Below are 23,234 nucleotides of genomic sequence, written 5' to 3' on the forward strand. Positions count from 1 at the left end.
TGTTCAAAAAGAGAGTGAATGTGTGCGCTTTTAAATGCCTCCCAGGCTGTTTGTCATCTCTGGATTTGGGGACATTCCCTTTTGGGCTTTGGGTCCTCATTTATTTTCTTCTTCCTGATGAGGCTGAATGGCACTGAACTGAATTGAATTGAGCTTTGACGGTTCCCCAAACCCCCAGTACCCCCAAACTCCGCCGATCTACCCCCACGATTCTTCTGTTCAGAGCCTGCTGCCCATCTTACTTGATGCCCTTGCCTTGTGTACTGCCCAGGTGCCTGCTGCCTTTGCTGCCCTACTCGGTGCTCTTTCCCTTTCATTCATGTCCACTCCTTTGGGTGAGTTCTGATTGTTACAGGAGTCTTCCTGTCATTCCTCCATTTCTCTTCATCATGTGTTTGCTCGTCTTTCCTGGGGATGTTGGCTCATCTACCAGTCGTTATCACCCCCAAACTGCCATCTTGTAACTTTAGATTTATTGCTCATTGTTTGCTTTCTGGTTCTTCTGTTCGCTTGAACCTTTTTGTTAAGGAGTGGCTGTAATCACAGGTGGTCAACTGCTGCCGTAGCTGGTAGTTAAATCTCAGCCCACGGGTGGCATTGGTGGTATGGTAGTGTTGTGCCCACTCTCCATGTGTACTCCAGACTGGTCAGCAACTGACTAAACTGTCATTGACCAGGGAAGTGGACAGGGCTGGAGGAGTGCAAGGCGCTTTATATAGAGAACAGTTGCTCAAAAGTAGTGGGGAGTCTCGCAACGTTTTAACAACCTTGAACCACAGCAGGGTGCCTGTTTGCCTCTTCAGGGATCGGCGATTGTCCCCCTCTTCGAAATTCGTTATAAAATCTGTTGGCTCTAGGGGGCGCTCTTTGGTGTTTAACATACTCAGGGGGGTCTTGAATGCGGAGGTTGGACGTATGCCGTCATGTCATGTCATTTCCGTACCCTGCGTGTACTGCTGAAGCCTCCGTTTTGACCAGAGAAGTGCATTCTGGGACTTCACCTTCCTCGCGACTCTATAGACGAAAACCGAAAACGTTTAATTATCAAGAACATGCCAGGATCGTCCTAACCACCCAATTCCTCCAAAATGACATCAAGTTGGGCTGTCAACCCCACTCCTTGTCGTTTATTCCATGTGTCACGTATGAGCCTGGACCACTTTAACTGAGTGCTGAAGCGTTTCCCCCTTCGCTGGAGAGGCAGTCCATCCTGCCTTACTGTGGATGCTGCTATGTGCTTCAGCAGTCCTTGAAATCGGGATGAGGAAATGCCCCCCGTCGGGTGGTCTGTCGGCGCTGCTGCTCTGTTCGTCTAAACGTCACCAAACAAGCTGGCGGATAAAACTGCGTGGGAATGACAGCTCCAGCTGGCAGCTTCCGTCGTGATTTCATTGTAATTTGCATGTGCACTGAATCATGGGTAATGAACACAAGCAAAATAAATTAGTAAATGAAAATCCTGAAGTTTGTCCGAGTGTCGACGATCAGTGAGGTTTACGCCGTCTGGACTCGACACCCCCCCCTCACGACCTCCGTAATCGCTGTGAGCGGTGCTCGTGGATGTCCCGATGCGGGCTTGTGACCCTCATAACCGAGGGGCTGCACGACAGCAGCAGGCTACACTCCAGGAGGGCGGTATACGGAGGTTCGAATGCCGGCGTTATATAAGTCCCCTGGATATGTGACGCGAGAAATGAGGAGCTCGCAGGAAGAGCAGCGAACTCCTCGTCTTTGCGCAACATTGTCGCTTTTGTAAACAAATCACCCCCCACCCCCTCCCAAGTCGCCAGAAAGGACACAAGCTTGATGACTAGATGGGCCTCCGCTGGCGTCTTCGGGTTTGATGAGGCGGTCAGTTGGTCCGGCCGGCTGGTCGTCAAGCATGATGTGTCCCCGCAGTCAGCAGAACCACGTGCTCGCTTCTCATTGTTCATCGGGGGTTTGGCAACAAAGCGGTTAAAGGGGGCGGCGTCCCGACGGGGAAGACCAGCCTGTGTATGCTGCGTGCAGCCCGCGATCAGCACCGAGGACAGATCTGGCGACACGCGAGCGAGCGATCAGCACCGAGGACAGATCACGGCTGTGGCGCACGGAGCCCCCACCCACCCCAAGCGACTGGTCTGGATGCGCAGCAAGGATGTGTCCCCGACGGATGAGACAAATCTGAGAGACCGGCCAGCGCGCGAAGGACATCGTACATTCCAGCACGGGCTCGATATAGCGCAGCACGGTGACGAAGAGCGACACGCGGAGAGAGAGAGAGAGAGAGAGAGAAAGAGGCGCGCTCCTGAAAGGGGAGGGGAGCGCGAGAGTGCGGGAGCGCGCCGAGCTCAGAACCCAGGACAGCACCCGCGCAGGTGCGCCACTCCGTCCGGCGCCATCCGGGCTGCGAGGCACGCAGGTAAGCAAAGCTTCGTGTCGCGCTCGGCGTACTTAACAAAAGGTGTCATTTTTTTTGTAGATGTTGTCATTTTTCATTTCTGAAAAAGCGCAGATACACACGGATGACTGCGACCACTCGTGTGAGGGAATGCGGACAGACGAGACGCTCTGGTGGCAGCAGGCGCGCCGTTTTCATGGCCTCGTCGGCGACATAACGGAATCGGTGAGGCGGTCAGGGAAAGCCGCGAGCTTCGTGAGCATCTGTGTATGTGTGTTTGACATCTAGACCCGACCCCCTAAGACCACTGCATCCTTTCCGACACCTCGTCACGCGGCGATGGCTTAATGGGACAGGCCGGTCACATCTGGAGGTCGCGGCGCCCGGCTGGCAGCTACTTGGTGACGCCGCCGTTTCGTGCGTTTTGCCGCAGGGTTGCCGATTCTTTTGTTGACACCGAATTGGAGATAATGGGTCGGGACTCGCGCCTGCGCGCACACACACACACACACACACACGCGCGCAGCGCGCACACGGCGGGGTGAGGTGAGGCTTCGGACTTTTTTCTTTCATTTTTATTTTGGGATTGTTTGAACGCGGGGGGCGGTCGGGGGTCCGGTTGAGGTGGGCGCACATCTCCCATTCACCGGCAGAGGGCTCGAGGGGCGAGACGTGATTGAGCTTGACGAGGCTCTGCGCAGCCACCGAAGCATCGCGCTGATCTCCCGCATCCGCCATTGATAATGCGGTGCAATAAAACAAAGGCCAAAAATGGGACGAGTCGGGGAGGGGAAAAACGGACCACCCTGGTGCGGCGACATGTCATGTAGCGCCTTTTATATCTGTTAGGGAATCAAAGAAATCCTGGGGTCCCCTGGCACCCTCATCATGCCCACTAACCAGCCTCTTCTTTTCTTCTCTTCTCTTCAGGTGTTTATCAGCCAGAGTGCCAGACAGTGACAGCCAGCATTTGACGGGCACTCTCAGCTTTTGCCCTTCTCATGAACGCTGGCAAGCGCTGAATGCCTAATAGCACCCGTTCTGGCTGCCAATCTCACAGGGCATTGAAGGCCCCGCTCACCCTGCACGCTCCTCACGACTGTCCCTTGCTTCTTTAACGCTGGCATCATGGGCACGGTGCTCTCTCTGTCACCCAGCTACAGGAAGGCGGGCCTGTTTGAAGATGGCCCGGCCACGGTGGGCCACTACACGGCCGTGCAGAACAGCAAGAACGCCAAGGACAAGAACCTGAAGAGACACTCCATCATCTCGGTCCTGCCATGGAAGCGGATTGTGGCCGTGTCAGCCAAGAAGAAGAGCTCCAAAAAAGTGCAGCCCACCAGCACCTACCAAAACAACGTGACTCATCTCAACAATGAGAATCTCAAGAAGTCCCTCTCCTGTGCCAACCTGTCCACATTTGCCCAAGATGGCGGCCAGGTCCCCGGCTCTAAGACCTCCAGCAATGTGGTGTCCTCGGCCAAGAAGGTCCCGGCCTCCAACTGCACGGGCCCGGGGACCCCGAAGCGGGTCATCGTGCAGGCGTCCACCAGCGAGCTCCTGCGATGTCTCGGAGACTTCCTGTGCCGGAGGTGCTACCGGCTGAAGCATCTGTCGCCCACCGACCCGGTGCTGTGGCTGCGCAGCGTCGACCGCTCCCTGCTCCTCCAGGGCTGGCAGGACCAGGGCTTCATCACCCCGGCCAACGTGGTCTTCGTCTACATGCTCTGCAGGGATGTGGTGTCCTCGGAGGTGGCCACGGAGCACGAACTGCAGGCAGTCCTGCTCACCTGCCTCTACCTGTCCTACTCCTACATGGGCAACGAGATCTCATACCCGCTGAAGCCCTTCCTGGTAGAGAGCGCCAAGGAGGCCTTCTGGGACCGCTGCCTGTCCATTATCAACCTGATGAGTGCCAAGATGCTGCAGATCAACTCGGACCCCCACTACTTCACTCAGGTCTTTGCCGACCTCAAGAACGAGAGCCAGAAGGAGGAGGAGCGCAGCAGGCTGCTGATTGGCCTGGACCGGTGAGCCACCGGGGAGCCGGCACAGAGACGGGCTCGATTCTGGCCCGTCATGCCCGTGGCGGAGGGGGGTCTGCCAAGCTGTCGATGACATTTCTGCACCCGATTTCATCGCCCCCTTGTGGCGGGCAAGAGCCAGAATTGCGTGCATCTCTGTTTTATAGTGACTGGTGGCTCAAGAGGAACTTTTGGGGAATTTGACACGTGTTTGGCACAGCCCAGGCGCTGCCCGTGGTCCTCATGCCGTTTCGATTTCTGTTTACGCTGGCACAGTGCACCGGGCACCACCGTCAGCAGCGAGCATCTCTCTGCCCCATTGGATAGGCTCCATCTGGGAGGCGTTTCTGACAGTGCAAAGACTGGGCACAACTGTGCGGGCAGCTGGTGATGGTTGGGGTGGTGTGGCACAACCGGACCACTCAAGGCTCTACACGGCTGCCAAAAAAAAAAAAAAGACGGATCATGGAAGTGAAAAAAGGCGGCGGGGGGCCGGACTGGAGGCTGCTCTCTCTGCCGACGTCACCTCACAAAGTCCTTGCATGTGTTCACTTGGTGTCAATGCCACACGGGGTGCTGCCAATCATGCCTGGTGCCAACAGACACACCCACGAGCCCAGAGTCACCGCTAATGTGCCATTGTCTGCATTCACAAGTCACACAAGACGAGCGAGCGAGTAAGCGAGGGCGGGCCACACCACCTGGACTTGAACCCGAGTCGCCACCTCTTTATATTCCTGTGTCAGTGTGTAGAGCAGGACTGTGTTAGCTGTGTCCCCGAGTGCGTGTGTGTGGCGTGGCGTGGCAGGGCATCTGCCCAACCTCTGCCGTCGTCACCTCCTCTGATTTCTGCTTCTTTGTATTTATTTTTGTACAGTCGTGGAGAATAAAAAGGCACTACATGGTGGCTCCGGGGTGCTTCTGTCACGGGGCAAAGGTCATGGCGTGGCACGGCTAGACGGGGAGGGAGGGGAGGGGCTGTGGGTCAACGGTCATGGTGGAGCATGGCTAGACAGGGAGGGAGGGGAGGGGCAGAGGGTCAGAGGTCACAGTGCTGCGCCATTCGGACCTGAATCTCCAGAGCAGCTCTGTGATGGCACTGCCAACCCTTAGAGTCCCACACGAGCCACTGGCATTTGGACTGGGGGCCACTGAGCCATACCAGCCATCCACTTTCTCTTGTCCTTTCTTTATACCTATGCTGGCACTTTGGTCTGTAGGTACGAATGACCAGGGCACCTGCCCACAGTGGGACCAGCTGTCACTTGGGTCTGTCATGGTGGTGTCACCTCAGCACACATCGGAATTCCTTCATCTTTTCGCTCATCTGGCACATGAAACGCCATCCAGGTGCCAGAATGGGTCAGTGCCCATGCTTCAAAAATCACAGTGCCATGTGGCCATGGAGATGTCCCCTAAAGTGAAACCTGAACTTTACCAGGAAAGTGGGAGGTCCTCGTGTCCCTTTGCTGTCACAAGTCTGAGTGGTCTTGAACCCCTCGATGGGTGGGACACACTGGCGCTGTGAACAGGAGGAACCGGCTCAAGCAAAACCTAAACTTGGGCATCAAGGAGGAGGAGGAGGAAGGATGGATGGATGGATGGATGTGTGGGTAGTGATGATGATGATGATGTTGTTGGTGCGAGGGTCTGACTGAGCAGAGGGTCTTCACTCAGTCTTCCAGGGCCAGCTTCCTAACTCACAGGTGGTGGTCCTGGGTGAGGATGAGAATTGGTCTTTAACACTCATCCGAGGGCAGAACAGGCGGCGTGTGACAAACGAGAGGCCACCAGTAGCTCAGCTGTCCCCAAATCTCAAAGGTCGTCGAGGTCTCTGCTGCACCTCCATGTCTCGCTGGTTTGTTTCTGATCCCATCAACTCTTTTTGGAGTGCGGAGGCGCTTGGTGGGCTCAGTCCTAAATGGATGTCCCCTTCATTCCTACTGCTGTCCTCGAGTCCTGGATCTCCTTCATCGATGTTATTGAGGACGCTGAAGACCTGGCTGAGGTCCCCATGCTGTCCCCTCTGAGTCTGTAAGTCCCAGTAGGACTGCTCCTCAAGTCCTGGGATGATCCTGGTGGCTCTCCATGTGTGTAGTGTGGTGACCAGAACTGCTCACAGGACTGTCTCACTAGTGCCCCCTGCAGTCTGAGCGTGACATCTCTTGATTTGTTTCTATCCCAGCATTTGATTTTTCTTTTTGGCCGCCTCTTTGCATTGCTTAGATGAGGGGGGTGTTGTGTCCACATAGACCCCTCGGTCCTTTTCAGGGGTCTCTTCCGGTAGCTCGGGGTCTCCCACCTTGGATTTGTACTCGACGTTCCTCCTCCCCTCGTGTAGCGTATTTCCTGGGGGTTCGCCGGGCCCCTCTGAAGCTTGTGCAGGTCTTTCTGGTAGATCGGGGTCCTCAGCTTTGGTCGTGGAGGGCCGCAGTGGCTGCAGATTTGTGTCCCCGTCAATGTCCTACTCAGAAGAGGTGGTCCTTGATGATGAGGAGGTCTCATTCATCCAGCACAGGGGTCAGGGGTCTTCACTCTCAGTCCTGGGGGGCTGCTACAGCAGTTTGGTTTTTGGTGACCCCTCCATAGTTGACATTCAGGACCCTTAGTTGCCCCTTTTTTCAGTTTTATTGCGGCTGATCTGAGGTCTTCCTGGTTTTCCACAGCCCTCCAGCCAACGTGGTCCATCATGAAAGGGGGGAGCGTGAAGTGCAGGTCTGTCCAGCGCTCGTATTTACCAAACGTCCCCAAGTGACTCACGTGACAAGGCGTTAGAAAGCATCCTGCGGTGACACCCAGTGAAAATGACAAGTTTAGCTTTCTGAGGGTGACGTCACCTCAGGCCACACGTTGACCCCCTTGGTGACGTCTTGTTGTTTTCTGAGGCTTCACCACAAAGAGAACAAAAATGTCTGCAGTACTCGCTGGAGGAGGAGGAGGAGAAGAAGGAAATCCTAACAAGGTGGGTCATTGCGCTAAATGGGACATAAGCTGTCACCTCGTGTCACTCACCTTGAGAAAAAGACATCTGTCTGTCCGTCTGTCTGAGTGTCATTCCAGCAGATGGCACATCACCAGCATTAACACTGCTGTTATGAAAATCCCATACCAGATGAAGGGATCCTACTCCGTTGGCCCCTTTGAGTAAGACCCTTAACCTGAAAATGACTCACTTGGGGGGCTGTACAATGGTGGACCCTGCACTTGGTCCTGCAGAAAGATCCTATGAAATCAATTCAAAATGGCATATAACATTGCACTTGGCATTCCAACAGATGGCGCCTCACAAGTATGGGCCCTGCTTTTATGAATCCCATAGCAAGTGACATATAATGGCTGGGGTCTTCACCGATTGCGAAGATTTCAACCCATCTTAGAAGGGTAGTGAGACCCCAAGGATAAGGGGGTGTCAGTGAGGGTCAGTTCCATGGCTACTCTCGTGAGTCTCTCAGTTGGCGTCCTCTTCCTGCCCCTCCCTGTGGTCCCCCCTCATCCTCTGACGCCATGCTGGTAAACTTGCTGGCTTGTGCCAACATGTGGCACCCTCACCAATGACACCATGCCAGTCATTTTATTAATATGAACTTTTATTAAAAGTAGAAACGCGACAGAGCCGTTCTCCCAGGCCCCTGGCAGAGCACCCTGGCACCCACTGTGTGGCTCCTTGCTGGGCGTCTTCACTGCTGCTGCCAAACCAAGTGCCCACCTCCATGTCAACAGCTAGGCACTTCAGAAGAATTAAGGCACATCGGAGGGGAAAAGTGCAAAAAAGATTAAAAATAAAAAATGAAGGGGTGGGCATAAGGCAGCTGACCAGCAGCATTGTGCCCGCAGGAGCAGTAAAGGCGGCTGGGCAGGTGGGGTCCATCTTAGGGACACTTCATCCCATCGTCAATTTAACGGGGGTGTGTATGGGTGACCCCTTAACATAGTGGGGACATTGTGGGGGTGGGGGGTTCTGCAGTGCCAGTCTGATTTGCAGTTCTGCCTTTCTGTATATGCAGGGGGGGCTTCACTTCTGCCCCATTGCCTCCCCACACCCCATTTGCCCACAGGTACCGCCTGAAAGTTCTGGAATCTTCTAAGTGCTGGCACAGGAAGCCCCCTCCCCCCCCACCCCGCCTCTTCAGTTCCCGGGCACAGACAGGATGTACCCCGAACGACTCTTGACAAAATCAGGCTGTGATTGGTTGATCTTGGTCTCCACGGCGACGGTGCACTTCTTGCCATGCATGCTGCACTGGATCGGGTTCAACGTGTTCACTTGGATTTTGCGCATCTCACTGTGAAGAAAGAATAAAAAAAGAAATGGGCAACTAGGAACAGCGGACATCACGACACCAAGGCTCAAGACAGCGGGCACCTACCCAGCATCTTCCAAAGGGAGCATAAAGCACCACCTTGCTGCACCAGGGCCTGTGCTCTGCCACATGATCTGCCTTTGCACCCGTGCCAGTGGGTGCCAGGGTGGGGTTAACTGTATACTCTAAGATGATGCCAACTGTTTTCAGAACTGTTGCTATGGTAACTAGTATATATAAATATATATGGACCCCTGCCAACAGAGGACGGGTGCTATAGATTTTGCACCAGCTCTGGGTCCACAGTATCCTATCCAGCATAAGGCATCCTGTGCCAGCACTAAAAGAGACATCTCTAATGCCAACAGCAGCCATCATCATGGAAGCCCTGAGACTGGCACTGCCAGCCTTTCAGGTATTTGAGATGAGACCCCAAAGATGGGTTGCAGCAGAGGAGCTGGCAGGAGAGGCTGAAAACCAGCAGCACAGCAGCATTTCAGTGCCCTCACCCAGTGAGCACCCATCGCTCACATGCCCTGCTAGGGCCTAACATATTATGGTTGAGGGGGTGTGGTCTGAGAAATGCACGTTACATTCATGACTAAAGGGGTGTGGCCTAATAAAGACAAATGAGTGTATGAGGGGGCGTGTCTTTCGGAGGAGGCGTGGCCACACTGTTCAATGAATTTGTGTTCACAATGGCAGCTAAGCCAGGCCATGCTGTGCCCGCAGACAGCCAAAGACGCCACATTTTGCCTTGCCTTGTCTGTACCCCCACAAGTGTCCAATGGGCAGACACTTGGCTCTAATCTAAGCCAGGCCTCCTGCTTCCGCTGCTCCCAAAAACGCGAGGGGCAGCGGAGAAGCAGAAAGTAGGTCAAGATGAATGAAGAGTCACATGGCCGTCTACGGCGGGCTCTAGCGAGTGGGGGTAGGGTGCCCAGGCATCTGCAGAGCCTCTCTGAATGGAATAGAAATGAGGGCATCCTGTGCCATGACGGGCACCGACCAGACGGGGGAGCGGTACACAGACCAGGCAGGCCGTGGGCACAGGACAACTAATACAAGCAGGGCAGGCGACTGCCTGGCAGTCCAAGTGGAGGTGCACTGGGAAGGGCCGAGGCAGACGGCCACTGGTGTGCCCACATGGTGGCTGAGGGCAGGCATGAAAGAGCACAGACAAGACCTGCGATGCCTCATTTGTATTCCAAGTGTGGCTTGGCGTTAATTGAGTAACCATCAGATAAATAGGAGCAGGCTTGTTACCATGGAAACTGCATCCGGAGGAAAGGGGGGGGTGATGGGGGACAGCAGCAGCAGCCCAAAATCGAACATCCGCTGCCAGGGTCACCTTGACAGCAAAGCCCTCCTGACAATCTGCTCTCCTCAACGCCAAAGCTGGCAGTGTGACACCAAGGCAGACGGCTGGCACCTCCGCTTCAGAGACTGTCTGGCATCATTCATCAAAAGCTGCCTGAAGGTCAGAACAGAAGCCTCACCACACAGAGAAAGGTCATGGGTTCAAGGGGAGTTCCAGTAGAGTGTGCCAGTGTGAGAGTGTAAACGTGTGTCTGTGTGCCAGTGGAGTGTGTGTGCACAATTCAGAGTGAGGGGTGGAGGGACCAGAATCTGGGGGGCACACACTTGGACAGACCCAGACGACCTGAACAATGACCGAGTCAAGAAACGGCCGAGTGGCAGTCAGTGGATGCCAACTTGACAGCTGACACAGTCAGCACAACAAGGCCTATGGCAGCACACAATGCTCCGGACCCTGGAACCAATGAGGTGTGCCAGCCAACAACCCAAAAACCAGAGGACTGGCACCACATGGACTGCTCTTCACACCAAAGGGGCAAAATGCCAACAATTCGACCCTGGTGGGTCTGCAGAGCGTTTCTGTGGTATGCATCTGATGGAATAAAAACACCCACCAGTGCCAGGGAGGGGCACACCCCATTTGTGCCATTCATAGGGCTAGTTACTAAGTTTTAAAGGGCAATCTGCTGTAATGAAGTCACAAGCCAACACTACTAGTGAGGCTCACTGGAAACGAGGTGGCTGGGTGCCCACTGGGCAGGCAGAGAGACAACTTCAAGGGTCTGTGCATGGCACTATTAAAAAAAAAAAAGGATATCCTTGGGAAATGTGTGTTGTGAAAGAAGCTGTTGGCACATCAAGTGATGAGCCACAGTTTGGGACAGGGACAAATATTGCCACCCCAAGTGAGCCCACCGGCTGCTCATGAGTTTCATGACAGGAGTCTCTCCCTAGTAAGAGCACTACACCATAGTGTGCCAGTCAGCCTGATAAGCCCTCTGCTGTGCCACGTCATTGGGTCAGACAGCTGGTCGTCAGATGCCTTGCAGCACATGCTGTTCAGGTCACCTGAGGTGACGGTGGCACACAATCCACCTGTCTTACTGGCCCCCACATTTTTATTTGAGCAGATGGCCATATGGGGGCGCTATAGCTGGCAGCCTTGTTACTCACTATTGGCACTGATGTGACTCAGCGTGTCTGGGCCAAAGCAGCGTGACCATGTGATGTCAGAACAGAGTCGAGTGGCACAAAGTGGCACTGCCTGTCTGGCTGTGATGGACAGATGGCACTTGGCGCCCCACTCCCTGTGCTGCTGCTGTCTTTTCTGATTATGCCCAGCTTCCCATCAAACCCTGGAACTGCCCCTTACCACTAGCACTGACTACCAGGGTCAAGCATGATCAAAGTGAGCACCACTGGGCACCTGACTGGCAAGGTGAAATACGGGCATGCACTCTGGATCAAGCTGCAGACTGGCGTGCCCAGTTTTACAGACATGTGGTCTGGTCCAGCAGTGTGGCCAGCTGGTCCCCTAGACATCCGGACCTCAAAGGGTGTTCCCGGCCCCCTGTAAAGCCCACCCAAGCTGGTCATACCTCTTAAAGTGGCTGACGATGACGCCCACAAGCTCTCCTATGCGACTTTCTCCAGCTGGCTCTATGCCCTGTAGGCACACGATGAGGTCACGGTTGTCCTTGGTATGGAAGACTACCAGCTGGTCCTTCCCAGGTGTCACGCTGAGGCCACTAACCTGTAGGCAGAAGAGCAAGATGATGGGAGCTGAATCAAAGGGTGCCAACTAGTGGGCACCAGTGGGAATGACACCCAGATGACCTCCCACCACTTATGGGCAGTGGGTGGCACAGGGCTGGCATTTAAGAGCTGAAATGGTGGAAGACCTTCAAATGCAGAGGCCACAAGAAGCTAGTGACCCGCATGATGCCCACTGCTGGCCATTCAGGGTGACCAGCAGAATGGGCATCCACAGTGCTGAAGAGCTGGACTTGTGCCCCACTGACCACCGACGTGTATGACCACTCAAAACGACATGGAAGATGCCAGGCATGACATAGCGGAACCGCACTTCTGCTCGGCCATGGTCGTCATGGTAACTTCTTCCCAGGGAAGATTGCCATGGCAACAGTCACGACAGTCAATGGAGGCAGCAATGAGACAGCAGCGAGAGCTCGGGTGGCGCGGTGGGCCTCGTGGCCCCCCACTCACGTTATACAGAGGAATGCTCTTCATCACTTTGTACTGCTTCAGGGGGTCCATCTTGTAAAGGTGGCGGTCCGTGATGAGGATGGCACGGTCCTCTGCCTTGTTGAAGCGGTTTATCTGTGGGAGACAGAGGATGGCACAGGGTGAGGGTCAAGTGGCAGCAGGCAGGGATGTGCCCCATGGCTCGGGGTCTCATTACCTTGCGCACATGGCACGAGAAGAGCACATTCATGAACTTGTCCTTACGCTGCAGCTCGCTGGATGCCAACGTAAAGAAGCTTGCCAACTCTGGCCGGTCTCGTTTCTGTCAAAAAAGGAAGTTGACAGGTGGCACAAGGGCCACACGATTAGCTCAGGGTGATGCCCCCCCCACACCAATGGCTGACAGACCCACTCAGATCAGTAGGACGTGCCATCCACGATGACGTCTTACCACATAGTTGCCATCCCAGGCTCTCTGCAGCGCCATGTCTGTCCGTTGGCCCTTCAGCGTCTCCAAGGCTGCTACCTTTGCTCTCACCTTTGGCAGATCCTCGGGTGGCAAGGAACGGATCAGCTGGCCAGCCCGCCACCTGTCAGACACCAAAAAAAGACAAGAGCTGTGACATCTCGCCCGCTGAGCCCACCTGTTCTGTCACTGTGCCCTGTGGGCCTCTGATGGACTGGCATCCCATCCAGGGTTGGCTCCTGGCATTGTGTTGCCGTCTTCCTGTGAACCACAAGTGCATTAGGCAGCTTTGAAGATATTATGGGATGTTACGATGAATGGTGCCCCCCCCCCACCATTAGCATATTAATCCCATTTGTCTGAAATGCGTGAAAACTGACAGAAAAGGCGCACATCACAACTGTCCATCGCCATGAAGACCACAAAAAGTCATTGTATCTACTTATTGAACCCTGGGTAATGCCAGGGCAGCGGCTGTGCCAAGCGGTGCGGTCATTTCAGTGCATTTCTCCCGGGTGCCAAGTGGCCATCCTCGGGTTCATTCCCAGTCTCAATGATCTGCCGTGCCATTCAAAGATGGTCCAGTGAGTGCCCTAAGAGAGCCTGCCCTGTCCAGCTTGGTGTGCCCAGCACATGGCCACCACGAGCGCGCGTGACAGCAATGACACCCAAGAGTTCCGATTTGTCTGCCTTTTGCAGAGCTTGGATGCAGCCATGTTGTTTACGGTTGCCATGGCCACAACTGAACATGGCGGTTCAGTACCCTCGGCATCCCACTTTTGGCTCTTTGGGCATCTTCTTGCTACATCTGCTTTTGTTATTTTGAATTGCAATTTGGGTCTTTGGCGGTCGTCACTTTTGGCCATCTTAGTAATGAAGCCTTCACGGCTTCTCCCGGCCAACGTCACCTTTCAGACGATGAGGTGACAACTGTGGCTCTGCGGGGTTAAGACGCACAGCAGAGTTCAACCACTGCAGCCATTCCTGGACGCCCTAAAAGCTCTTTGGTGGGCAGAAGTGGTCAAAACTCAAGGTACCAGTGGGCAACGCCTGCTCAGCCACTGACGTGCCACTCGTCTTCTGCATTGTAAAAACTGTCAGCGTGTCACCCTGCTGCCACAACGACTCCCCTTGGCGGACACCTCAGCCTGTCCCAAGTGCCCCTCGCCAGCGCCCCAGACCTCCGCTTGCTGTCACGGCCTAAAAGAAGTGCAATGTGACACGTCACTAGTCCTGGCCGTCCATACATTTCACAGACGGGCTATGCTTACCGTGAAAGGCGCTATATACAATAAAGAGAGCGGCCCGAATGCGAGGGACTTGGGCACCCAGCAACACTAGCAGCTCCTGCTCACTTTGGAAGGCACCATGGGCAGTAAACTGGGCGCACCAAACACCACAAACTGCACCAACGACTATGAAAGGCACTATATAGGAAATGCTGGAAACGGGGGCCGGCCGGCCGGAGGGTCACAGTCCTACCTGCTGTAGAGCCCCTGAAGCGCCTCTTCAAACTTGCGAAGCACTCGAGGGGGAATCGGCCACTTGATGTGCTTCCCGTAGTCCTTCATGTCACGGACATTGTGGAAGCGGTGGGCCACCTCCCGGATGTAGGCCTTCACCTTGTAGCGCCGGTAACAGCGGATGATGATGAGGGAGGCGCGCATGCGGCGGTATCGCATCCTGGCAATGGTGCCCCTCCAGATCTGTGGGCAAGAGAATCAGTGAACACCGGGGAGAATCGGCGGTCTGCTTGGTGCCAAGGGGGTGCTACAGAACACTGCCAGGGCCCTAACAAGTCACTGAGAGTAAAGCATACCAACAGGGGGCGCTGGGCAGGCAAAGGGCTTTGAAGACCTCGGGGATCATCATCGTCATCGTCACCTCTGAGGAGGAGTGCTGTGTGAGTAGGAGGGGGAGGGTCTGTTGCTGTAAATGTGTGCAGGCACCACCAGAGGGAGCTCTAGGCACACAAATGACTGAAGGTGGTCTTAGAAAGGCAGACCTCCCAAATCCACCAATCAGGAATGGCATCAGAGGTTTGGAGGAAGAGCAGCCCAGAGCTTTAGGGGGTTAGACTGGCCATGTCGTGTTACATGAAGGCAGACAGGCAGCTGGTGACCGTCACTTGAGGGGGCCACAGGGGCAAACTTAGAAGAGAAGGACAGCCAAGTAAACTGCACCCTAGGTGGCCTTGTGACACTCAAGTAACAATAATGAAGGATGACCCACTAGGGGGCGGGATTATTAAAACAGCACATTTGCATAATGGCCAGCCAATCAGACCTTTGACTCGAGGGTCTACACACGATATTAAGGGGCAGCGACAGGCTGGCATCTGACAGAGGCAGACAGGATGAGACACCAGGCCATCAGTCTGGCAGCGGGGCACATGCCAAGAGTGAGAGGAGGTCCACATGCCACCTCCTGAGCTGGACGCCCATCTCGACTTTGTAAAAATGTAGCAAAGCTTAAAGCCCAAATTTGTGATGTTGGCATGTTCAGTTGTGGTGGTCACGTTCACCAAAGCAAAACTGGGGTGCAGGGGGCTTGCCTCAGGGGGCCTTTGTGATGACTGTGAGTGTGAAAATAAGGATGGTGCCAACAGAAGAAACGGCAAGAAGAACGCAGACGGCCTGCGAGGCACTTTATGAACCCACCACGTCACCACGTGTACACCTGGGGACAACGAAGTGACACAGCGATGGTGGCGTGAAGAGAGAATCTGCCGAGCTCATCCATCCAAACCAGACAGACAGGTCACCAGATAAGATGTGACGAGAATCACCAAGAAGACCACCTGCCTTTGTGAATGAGCAGGTGGGCTACAGAATGCGTGCAGGTAGATTCGGCACATCGACTGTCTGCAGTTCATTCTTTTATAGCGCCCGCCCGGACTCACAGGACCACCCTGCACTCTGCTTGCACCTCTGGGGAGGATGGGCTGCTGTGGGCGGAGTCTCCTACCTTTGGGTTTCTCATAGCCACGCCCCCGTCTGTCGTGCATTTAACCGTTTCATTTACCTGAAGTGGCTCACCTCAAAAAAAAACGGAGACACACACTACAGCGGGCACCCTCAAGGGTGGCACTCACCTTCTGTAGGAAGAGCACAATGCGCTGCACCATCTGAGCTCGCTGGTCCTCGAGGGCGAAGAGGGTGCGGGGTGTGCGGATGAACACCTTGGTCTTCCCGTAGGCGCTGTCCTGCTCAAACCCGCTGGCCTGCATCAGCTTCTTCACGGCCTCTCGGTCCGATGGCAGCTCATGGTTTGGCCACGTAATGGTGGAGATCATTTTGTATCTGGAAGGAGACGTGGAGAAGAGCAAAGGCCACTAAACAGCCGGGCATAGGGTGCTGTAGTGGGATCAGCACCCACAGTCACCCCGTGCCCTGTCTTGCCCACTACATGCCCATCCCAGCAGAAGTTACACAGGTGAAGTGGTCCACAAGTCTCTGCCTGCAGCAACATGGAAGCTGGCACTTGCAGAGGAGGCTGGGGCCCACCATTGGCATCCATCAACACGGGCACCAGCGATAACAACATCTGGCACTTACTCAACCACTCAAGAAGCCCCCAGTGCCCGAAAAAGCTCACCTCTGAAGGAAGCGCTGGTACGTCTGCCGGTAAGCAAAGCCCGCGCGCCGCACCCTGACGTTCTCCAGCAGGCCCAGGTACTCCACCTGATGGCGGCAGCGCTCCTCCTCGAAGAGCAGCGGGGACTTGAGGTCGTTGGGCTTAATGCAGCGCACATAGTAGGGCTCCTGAGAACAAGAGGGTGGCACAGGACCAGAGTGAGCAGCGGGTGCCAACCATCCCCCACTGCACAGCCCCTCTCCGTCACGGGACCTCACCTTGCATGCCAGCTTCTCCACAAGAGCGATCATTGAGTTTTTGAAGAGGGTGGCCGCGGTCAGTGGCCGCTTGGTCACTTCTGTGATGCTCAGCTTGCCCTCAGGCCACATGCTTTTCAGGACAGGGTTGGAGCTGAAAGAGAGGTGCCCACCTGTGAGGAGGTGCCCCCAACTGTGAAGTGGTTCCCCCCACCTGTAAGGAGGCATCCACCTGTGAGGTGGTGCCCACTTTTGAGGGGGTGCCCACCTGTAAGGAGACACCCACCTGTGAGAAGGTGCCCCCATCTGTAAGGAGGCGTCCACTTGTGAGGTGGTGCCCACCTGTAAGGAGGTGCCCACACCTGTGAGGAGGTGCCCCCTGGGGAGATCCTCAAACCTGCCTTCCTCACCTGTTGTACAGCAGCCGCTTGAAGTCCTGGAACAGAGTGTCCTTGTTCTTGTCAATGAAGCCAACGACCGAGTACCTGTGTGGGGACAGCAGGGTAGAGCCGAGCGTCACCTCCAGTAACACACGGAGAGGTCATCAGCGACAGGGGGACTTACACTACATCTCCAGCGTAGTGCCGGATCCGGAAGTCTCGGTCAAACTCCAGGCTCTTGTCGGTGGGGAAGAGCTGCGGGTGAGAAGGAACACTGGTGAGACTGAAGGACCACCAAACCCATTGGCCTGGCTGGACCACCCCAACTTGCAGCCCAGGCCAACACTGCCCCAAGGACCAAACCTACAGGTCGCCTCAAGGGGACAGTGGCTCCTGGGGACAAGACTCAAGTATCTGAGATGCCACAACTGACTGAGACAACACCAAGGCTGGCAATACTGGTCAGTGGAGCCCAATAGCAGCTAAGGAGGTGGGCAACCACGTTCAACTAGACCCTGAGCTGACAGTTCATTAGGTACAGTTATCTATTCCGGCACATCATACGTCACATGATGGCTGTGTGTGGTAGGACGGTGGCAGTTTGTGATCAACGAAGAGATGGAAGGGACAAAATAAGTGACCTTAGTGACTTTGAATGTGGCATGACAGTTGGCACTAGGCGTGGCACCACCCAAATGGCTTTTCATGCACAGCTATTTCAAGGGTTTACTGAGAATATGCTAGCAGATCAGGAATGACCAGCCACAGGAGACCCTGTGGATCAGAGGGGTCAATGGAGGACAAAAGAGCATTGGACAAGCCAACATGTGGGACACTCCTTGATAAATCCCACCCAAACTCCACAAGGACGTAGAAAACGTCACCTGAGAATGCCTTGCTTGTCACACTTTGTCGCAAACGGGCTAAAACAGATGAACAAGAATCAAGAAAGGGCATCTGCAATGGACACAGGGGCCTCCAAATGGGACCACTGAGGAGTGGAGAAAATGTGGTCTTTGGAGCAGTTTGGGTTCGGCCAGCCGAGCCAAGCTAACAGTTTTGGTCGGCTTTATGGGTTAGTAACAGATTGGGGGCAATTACCTTTTCACACAGTCATGACTTGAAACTGATTGGCAACACACAGACGGTCCTCTAATATTACATTTGTTCTCAACATCCAAAGTGATTCCATGTGTGAAATTTAGCGGAAGGGGGCCAATACTTTTTCACATGCCAGTGTCACTAGCCTGCTGTTGCACATTTCATGGAGCTGCACTGCCCTCTAGTGGTCGTCTGCTATAATGAGCCCTGGCAGCTCATAACTGAATGAAGTGCCCGTTCATGACGGAGAGGCGGGGGGCTTATTTTGACATAAAGGGGGGGGGCTCATTATGACATGGGGGTTCATTCTGGCATAAAGGTGGGGCTTATTCTGATATAAGGGGGTTCATTCTGGCATAAAGGTGGGGCTTATTCTGATATAAGGGGGTTCATTCTGATATGAAGAGGGGGCTCATTCTAACATAAGGGGGTTCATTTAAAAAAATTGGGGCTCATTCTGACATAAAGGGGGCTCATTCTGATATAAGGGGGGCTCATTCTGACCACATTCACTCTATCAAGCCCCTTTCACACGTGCGTACCTTACGGCTTGAGAAGTGGGCATGCTTGGCGAGCTTGTTGTTGAGGCCCTGCAGAAACATCTCGTCGGTCACTTTGCCAACATTCATGCAGGCCTCATCCAGAATGGCGAAGATGCCCTTGTGCTGCTGCTCCACCAAATCCACAATCACCTGGTTGTTGAAATAATCAATCTGGGGGTTCGAAAAGAGGGTGTGCAAGTTAAGCCCACGTGACCACAGGGTGGAGATCAAAGTGCCCCCCTGGCACTCACGTGTTTCCAGGGAATGCCCTCCCGCTGGTACTCCTCTTGCTCCTGCCGCAGGACCAGCTGGATGAAGAGCTGCTGCAGCTTCTCGTTGCAGTAGTTGATGCAGAACTGTTCAAAGCTGGGGGGGCAGAAATCAGGGCACAGTGTGACAAAGTGGAAGGGCACCCGAGGGTGTGTGTACATGATGAGGCCCTCCCAGCTCTCCCACTCCACATACCTGTTGTTCTGGAAGATCTCAAATCCATAAATGTCCAGGACTCCGATGACGGTGTTCTTTCCATGGACCTTCACATCAAAGTCCTTCACCTCAATGATGTCATTGATGCGCCCCACAATCCAGCAGAAGAGCCGTTCATAAATGGCCTGCAAAAGCAAGCAGAGGAGCACTTGGGGGTTCAGTGGGCCGGCAGTCAGGAAACCCCCAGGCTGAGACTGGGACCCAAAGGGCCCACACGAGGCCTTCACTCTGCCAGCCCCCACCCCGACGACAGCATTTGAGCGGCTACCTTGGCAAGGGCGTCTCGTCCATAGCTGGCCTCCTGCTCCGTGTGCTGCTTGTCGATGACATCGCGGCCCGTGGCCACCGTGCGGTACAGCAGGGCCTTCTCGACGTTCTCCTGTCTGGTGCCCAGCAAGTCCCCGAGCACAGATGCCAGCTTGCTGTTCTCGATGAGGGTGACGTCCCCATCGCTGCCGAACTTCAGGTTGCCCTGCAGAAGAGCGAGACAAGAGGCCAGATAAGCGAATGCCTGAGGTCGCCGAAAAGTCCAGGGAGGGGACGAGTCTCACCAGGTGCAGGATGGCAGCCAGAATCTTGTAGACCGTCTGGATCTCCTCTTGGGTGAAGCCAATCACCTTCATGGCATCTGCCACGGCCTTGAAGTCGGCGCTGTCATTAATGGTGGACTGTGGGATTGAAGCACAGAGCTTCAGCGGGTCTCACTGAGCCATCGTTCAGTAGAGTCGGGCACCGGTGGCAGCAGAATGACGGCTGCTGGACCTGGCACTCCATCCACATGAGGCCACATGGAACCCTGAGCTCCACCTGGCGCGGCTGCCCTGAACTTTATGACAGCTGCATTGTGCAGATGGTGGCACCGTTTAACTGTGCTTGGGGTCAGTAGGCCAGGCTTGGCTCTGAATGAGGGGTGTCTCCTCACACAATGGGCTTTCCAGGTTAGGCACACACCTTGGTGGTCCCCCCCACCCCACTCACATACCTTCTTCTGTCCCCCAACTTGGATGTAAGCGTAGGCCTTGGGATCCTTCTGGATGTGCAGTGACCGTAGGAGTGACTCGGGACCTCCCAGTACAAGCTGAACAAAGGGAAGCACAAAGGTGAGTGAGGGGCTTTAGCAATCAAGACCCCTCGTTAAAACAGCCAGTTCAATAAAACAAAATACAACAAGATGGGTGGGAGAGCAAGCTAAATGGGCAATGGCAGGCCACGGGGTCAGGCAACGCAAAGGCCCACCCTGGCAGAGATGATGACTGGGGTGCACTTACTTTCTCACACGACTGCAGCTTTCAAGTGGTAAACTGTGAGCCCAGAGCTCATTAGGGGAAGGTGACCTGATGTTGTGTCCTGTGACTGGATCACCAGGACCAAAGTACGTGGCGGACGAGAACTTCTCAGAGCGCATCCACTTCAGGAGTGCATGTAAACGAGACGAGAATTTGGGGGAGACGAACGTCAAAGTAAATAAGGAGAGAGTTATCACGTGATCTGCTGTGCATATGCTGAACCTCCTTGGGTGACCCCGCTTGGTGATGACCACCAGTTTGACTTGTGCTCCCCTACAGGGTTAATAGGCCCAATTACCGCTCAAGATGGTATTCTGCTGCCATCTAGTGGATGAAGTAACAACATGCTGCCAGTAAAACTCGGACAGTCTATGCGCTTTAACATTCTAAGGTGGCGCATCAATATTCATGAGTGGGGCGGAGCTTCCAATGAAAGTCACAAGGCAGTTTGAGGACAAACTTAAACCGAACCGTTGCTCAAATCGAGTGACAGTCACGACAATGTCAATTGGTCATCAGTCATTTACAGCGAAAGTGACACCGATGCATGATAGGGCATTGTGTCACCAAACCACCAAGATGTGCCCAGTAAATTCAGTTCCGGGAAGCTGTGACAAAATGGCAAAGTAAATTGTGCTGGAAGGCAAAGAGAAGCAAGACGTTAGCCAGCCCCCTAATATGTCAACGTCCATGTCAGGGGAAGTGTGGACGTCACCAAGCTTTGCCGTGGTAACCTGCAATAACATGAGGGCACGTGTCCAATGTGCGGGTCAGGCACTGGCATACCGGCCTCTTGTGTGCGAGCAACAGGGAAAAAAAAAAATTGAAGAAAAGTGTGCAAAGAAACGTGAGGCTACCGTCCCGATTGTGACACGGTGACAGTCTCATTAATTCAGTTACCTCGAAGGACCCTCGCTCTCTGTTCTGTGACCATTTGCTGACAACTCTACCCAGGGCACTGTCCCTTAGCGGACTGCTGTGACAAATAAAGGCCACGATGGACCAGCATCCTCCTGCCGGGGTCCCGACTCAAGGTGGTCCTAAGCTTTTCTCTTTTTTTTTTTACAATTTCATTTCTAGCACAACAAGCTGAGTGTCACAGGAAGCCATCCGGGTCGAGACCCTCTGGTAGTGGCTCTTGGCCTTCACTAAGGTACAGACTGCCATGTCGCCAGCTCGCCTGGGGCAGTGAGACACCCTCGGCCACTGCTGTGTGTGACACGCGAGTGACGGTTGTGAAGTGGTTCGAGGTGTACACGTGACACGAGACAAACAGTTTGGCCATTTCCAGTATACATGTGCCCACCCAACTAAAAGGTCCTCGGAGTTTAAAGCACCTTTCGTGGACTCGTTCTTCACATTAAATGCCTGCCAGGTGATTCGCCACTTTCACACCACTGGCAGTGCCACGTGGCCCACCCAAGGGTGACAAAAGAGGAGAGTGGAGAGCTACAAGATGGCAGAAGTGTGCCACTCAGACCTCACAGGACAGATGTGGTGACAAAGTGCCCCCCCCCAGCTGCAGTGGCCCACCACAACAGAGCCTGAGCCATGACGGAGGGCCACCAGGGCAGATGGCAGCCGCACTCACCTGGTAGAAGGAGTGGAAGCTTCTCTCGCCTTCTTGCTGGACAATCACCCGGGACTGCAAGGGAGAGAAGGCAGTGAGAGACGCCATTCAGCGCAGTTCTGCCAAGGCAGTGGGTGGTCTAAGCCCAGGTGGCACTGCGCTTACCTTCTCCAGCAGGTAGTTGTTGATGTGCCCGCCAATGGGGTCGCCTTTGAAGTCAAAGTTGATGTCCATGTACTTGCCAAAGCGGCTCGAATTGTCGTTGCGGTTGGTCTTGGCGTTGCCAAAGGCTTCCAGCACACAGTTGGACTTGAGCAGCATGTTCTTCACCCTGAAAAGTAGCCGAGTGAACCCGCCATGAGTGCCAGCCTGCAAATGGCACCTGTGTTTGGACACTTCTGGCTTTAGCATCATTTCTGTTTCCTATTTTTATCATTTTAGTGATACACGGCACTCACATTTCTGTTTTAAACTACCACAGTGACCCCCGTGCCAGTCCTGGGCTGATGGCCGCTTTGTCTCTCATCACCACAGTGTCCCCCCCACCCCCAAAACCCATCCTGCGATGGGCACTCACAACCCTTGACCTCCAGGGACAAAGATGCCCAGTGCAACTTGATCAGAATTAAGGGGTAGACCCATCAATGCCCAACAGCTGGGCAGATGTGGCACCCATGGTGACTTGTGTGCTTAGGCGTGGCATTGATCGGTGCCCACCAATGGCCATGTCCAGAGCTTGACGTGCACTTGCCCTGTGCCCCCTTACCTCTCGACTTCAGCCCTCTGGCCGGGGTTGGTGATGGCTGCGATGTACTGCATGATGTATTTGCTGGCTTCGGTCTTCCCAGCGCCACTTTCTCCTGAAACACATAAGCCACAAATTATAAAGCGGACCCTCGCGCCGTGGCACCCCACCACCTGCCCGCTGAAGCACCACCCAAAGTCAAAGCAGTCCCAAGTCACCTGGACGGGCCAAGACAGCTCACCTGAGATGACGATGCACGTGTCTTTGCTCCTGCGCTTCATGGCCTTGTACGCTGCGTCCGCAATGGCAAACAGGTGTGGTGGGCGCTCGTAAAGCTCTCGCCCCTTGTACTGCTCGATGGTGTCCCGGCCATAAATATTCATGGAGCGGTACGGGTTGACAGAGACGACCACCTCGCCAATGTAGGTGTAGATGCGACTCTTCTCAAATCTGCAAGAAGGAGGGGCAGAACCAGAATGAATGCGGGCTGAGGCTTGAGGGGTCCAAGGGGGAGATGGGGGTGGTGGCAATCAAGTACCAGTGACCTCGGCCCAGTCCATCCACTGATCCGATGTCTTATCGTTAAAATATCACA

The 23,234-nt window shown here is 54.5% G+C and overlaps 2 protein-coding genes across 4 annotated transcripts in view; one reads left to right on the forward strand and one right to left on the reverse strand.

Annotated features, from left to right (window-relative positions):
* The first annotated feature begins 1,441 nt into the window (after positions 1-1,441).
* Positions 1,442-5,311, forward strand: LOC120517883 (cyclin-dependent kinase 5 activator 1-like). 2 transcript variants are annotated; one of them, XM_039740396.1, is made up of 3 exons: positions 1,442-2,401; positions 2,490-2,605; positions 3,311-5,311. In XM_039740396.1, the coding sequence occupies exon 3, from the start codon at positions 3,509-3,511 to the stop codon at positions 4,412-4,414; it is 906 nt and encodes a 301-aa protein (XP_039596330.1). In that variant the 5' UTR covers positions 1,442-2,401; positions 2,490-2,605; positions 3,311-3,508; the 3' UTR covers positions 4,415-5,311. The 2 variants fall into 2 exon arrangements, with proteins under 2 accessions (XP_039596330.1, XP_039596329.1); XM_039740395.1 differs by lacking the exon at positions 2,490-2,605.
* Positions 5,312-7,970: 2,659 nt separating this feature from the next.
* The window catches only part of myo1d (myosin 1D), a 49,755-nt gene continuing 34,491 nt past the window's right edge, over positions 7,971-23,234 (reverse strand). For both annotated transcript variants that reach the window (XM_039739544.1, XM_039739543.1), the window contains exons 2-22: positions 22,881-23,089; positions 22,661-22,754; positions 22,060-22,225; positions 21,916-21,969; positions 20,021-20,116; positions 19,590-19,706; positions 19,307-19,510; positions 19,018-19,163; positions 18,804-18,918; positions 18,553-18,723; positions 17,094-17,164; positions 16,940-17,014; positions 16,551-16,683; positions 16,294-16,460; positions 15,791-15,998; positions 14,179-14,402; positions 12,682-12,820; positions 12,448-12,552; positions 12,252-12,365; positions 11,624-11,778; positions 7,971-8,687 (exon numbers count right to left, since the gene is read on the reverse strand). In XM_039739544.1, coding sequence (XP_039595478.1) covers positions 8,531-8,687; positions 11,624-11,778; positions 12,252-12,365; positions 12,448-12,552; positions 12,682-12,820; positions 14,179-14,402; positions 15,791-15,998; positions 16,294-16,460; positions 16,551-16,683; positions 16,940-17,014; positions 17,094-17,164; positions 18,553-18,723; positions 18,804-18,918; positions 19,018-19,163; positions 19,307-19,510; positions 19,590-19,706; positions 20,021-20,116; positions 21,916-21,969; positions 22,060-22,225; positions 22,661-22,754; positions 22,881-23,022 — 2,853 coding nt within the window. In that variant the 5' untranslated portion in view covers positions 23,023-23,089 and the 3' untranslated portion in view covers positions 7,971-8,530. The remainder of the gene's footprint in view (positions 8,688-11,623; positions 11,779-12,251; positions 12,366-12,447; positions 12,553-12,681; positions 12,821-14,178; positions 14,403-15,790; positions 15,999-16,293; positions 16,461-16,550; positions 16,684-16,939; positions 17,015-17,093; positions 17,165-18,552; positions 18,724-18,803; positions 18,919-19,017; positions 19,164-19,306; positions 19,511-19,589; positions 19,707-20,020; positions 20,117-21,915; positions 21,970-22,059; positions 22,226-22,660; positions 22,755-22,880; positions 23,090-23,234) is intronic.

This window comes from Polypterus senegalus, chromosome 17, assembly GCF_016835505.1.
Source record: "Polypterus senegalus isolate Bchr_013 chromosome 17, ASM1683550v1, whole genome shotgun sequence".
NCBI classification, from domain to species: Eukaryota; Metazoa; Chordata; class Cladistia; order Polypteriformes; family Polypteridae; genus Polypterus; species Polypterus senegalus.

Excerpts from the sequence above, each read along its gene's own strand:
- LOC120517883 (XM_039740396.1), top strand. The coding sequence starts at position 3,509 with ATGGGCACGGTGCTCTCTCTGTCACCCAGCTACAGGAAGGCGGGCCTG.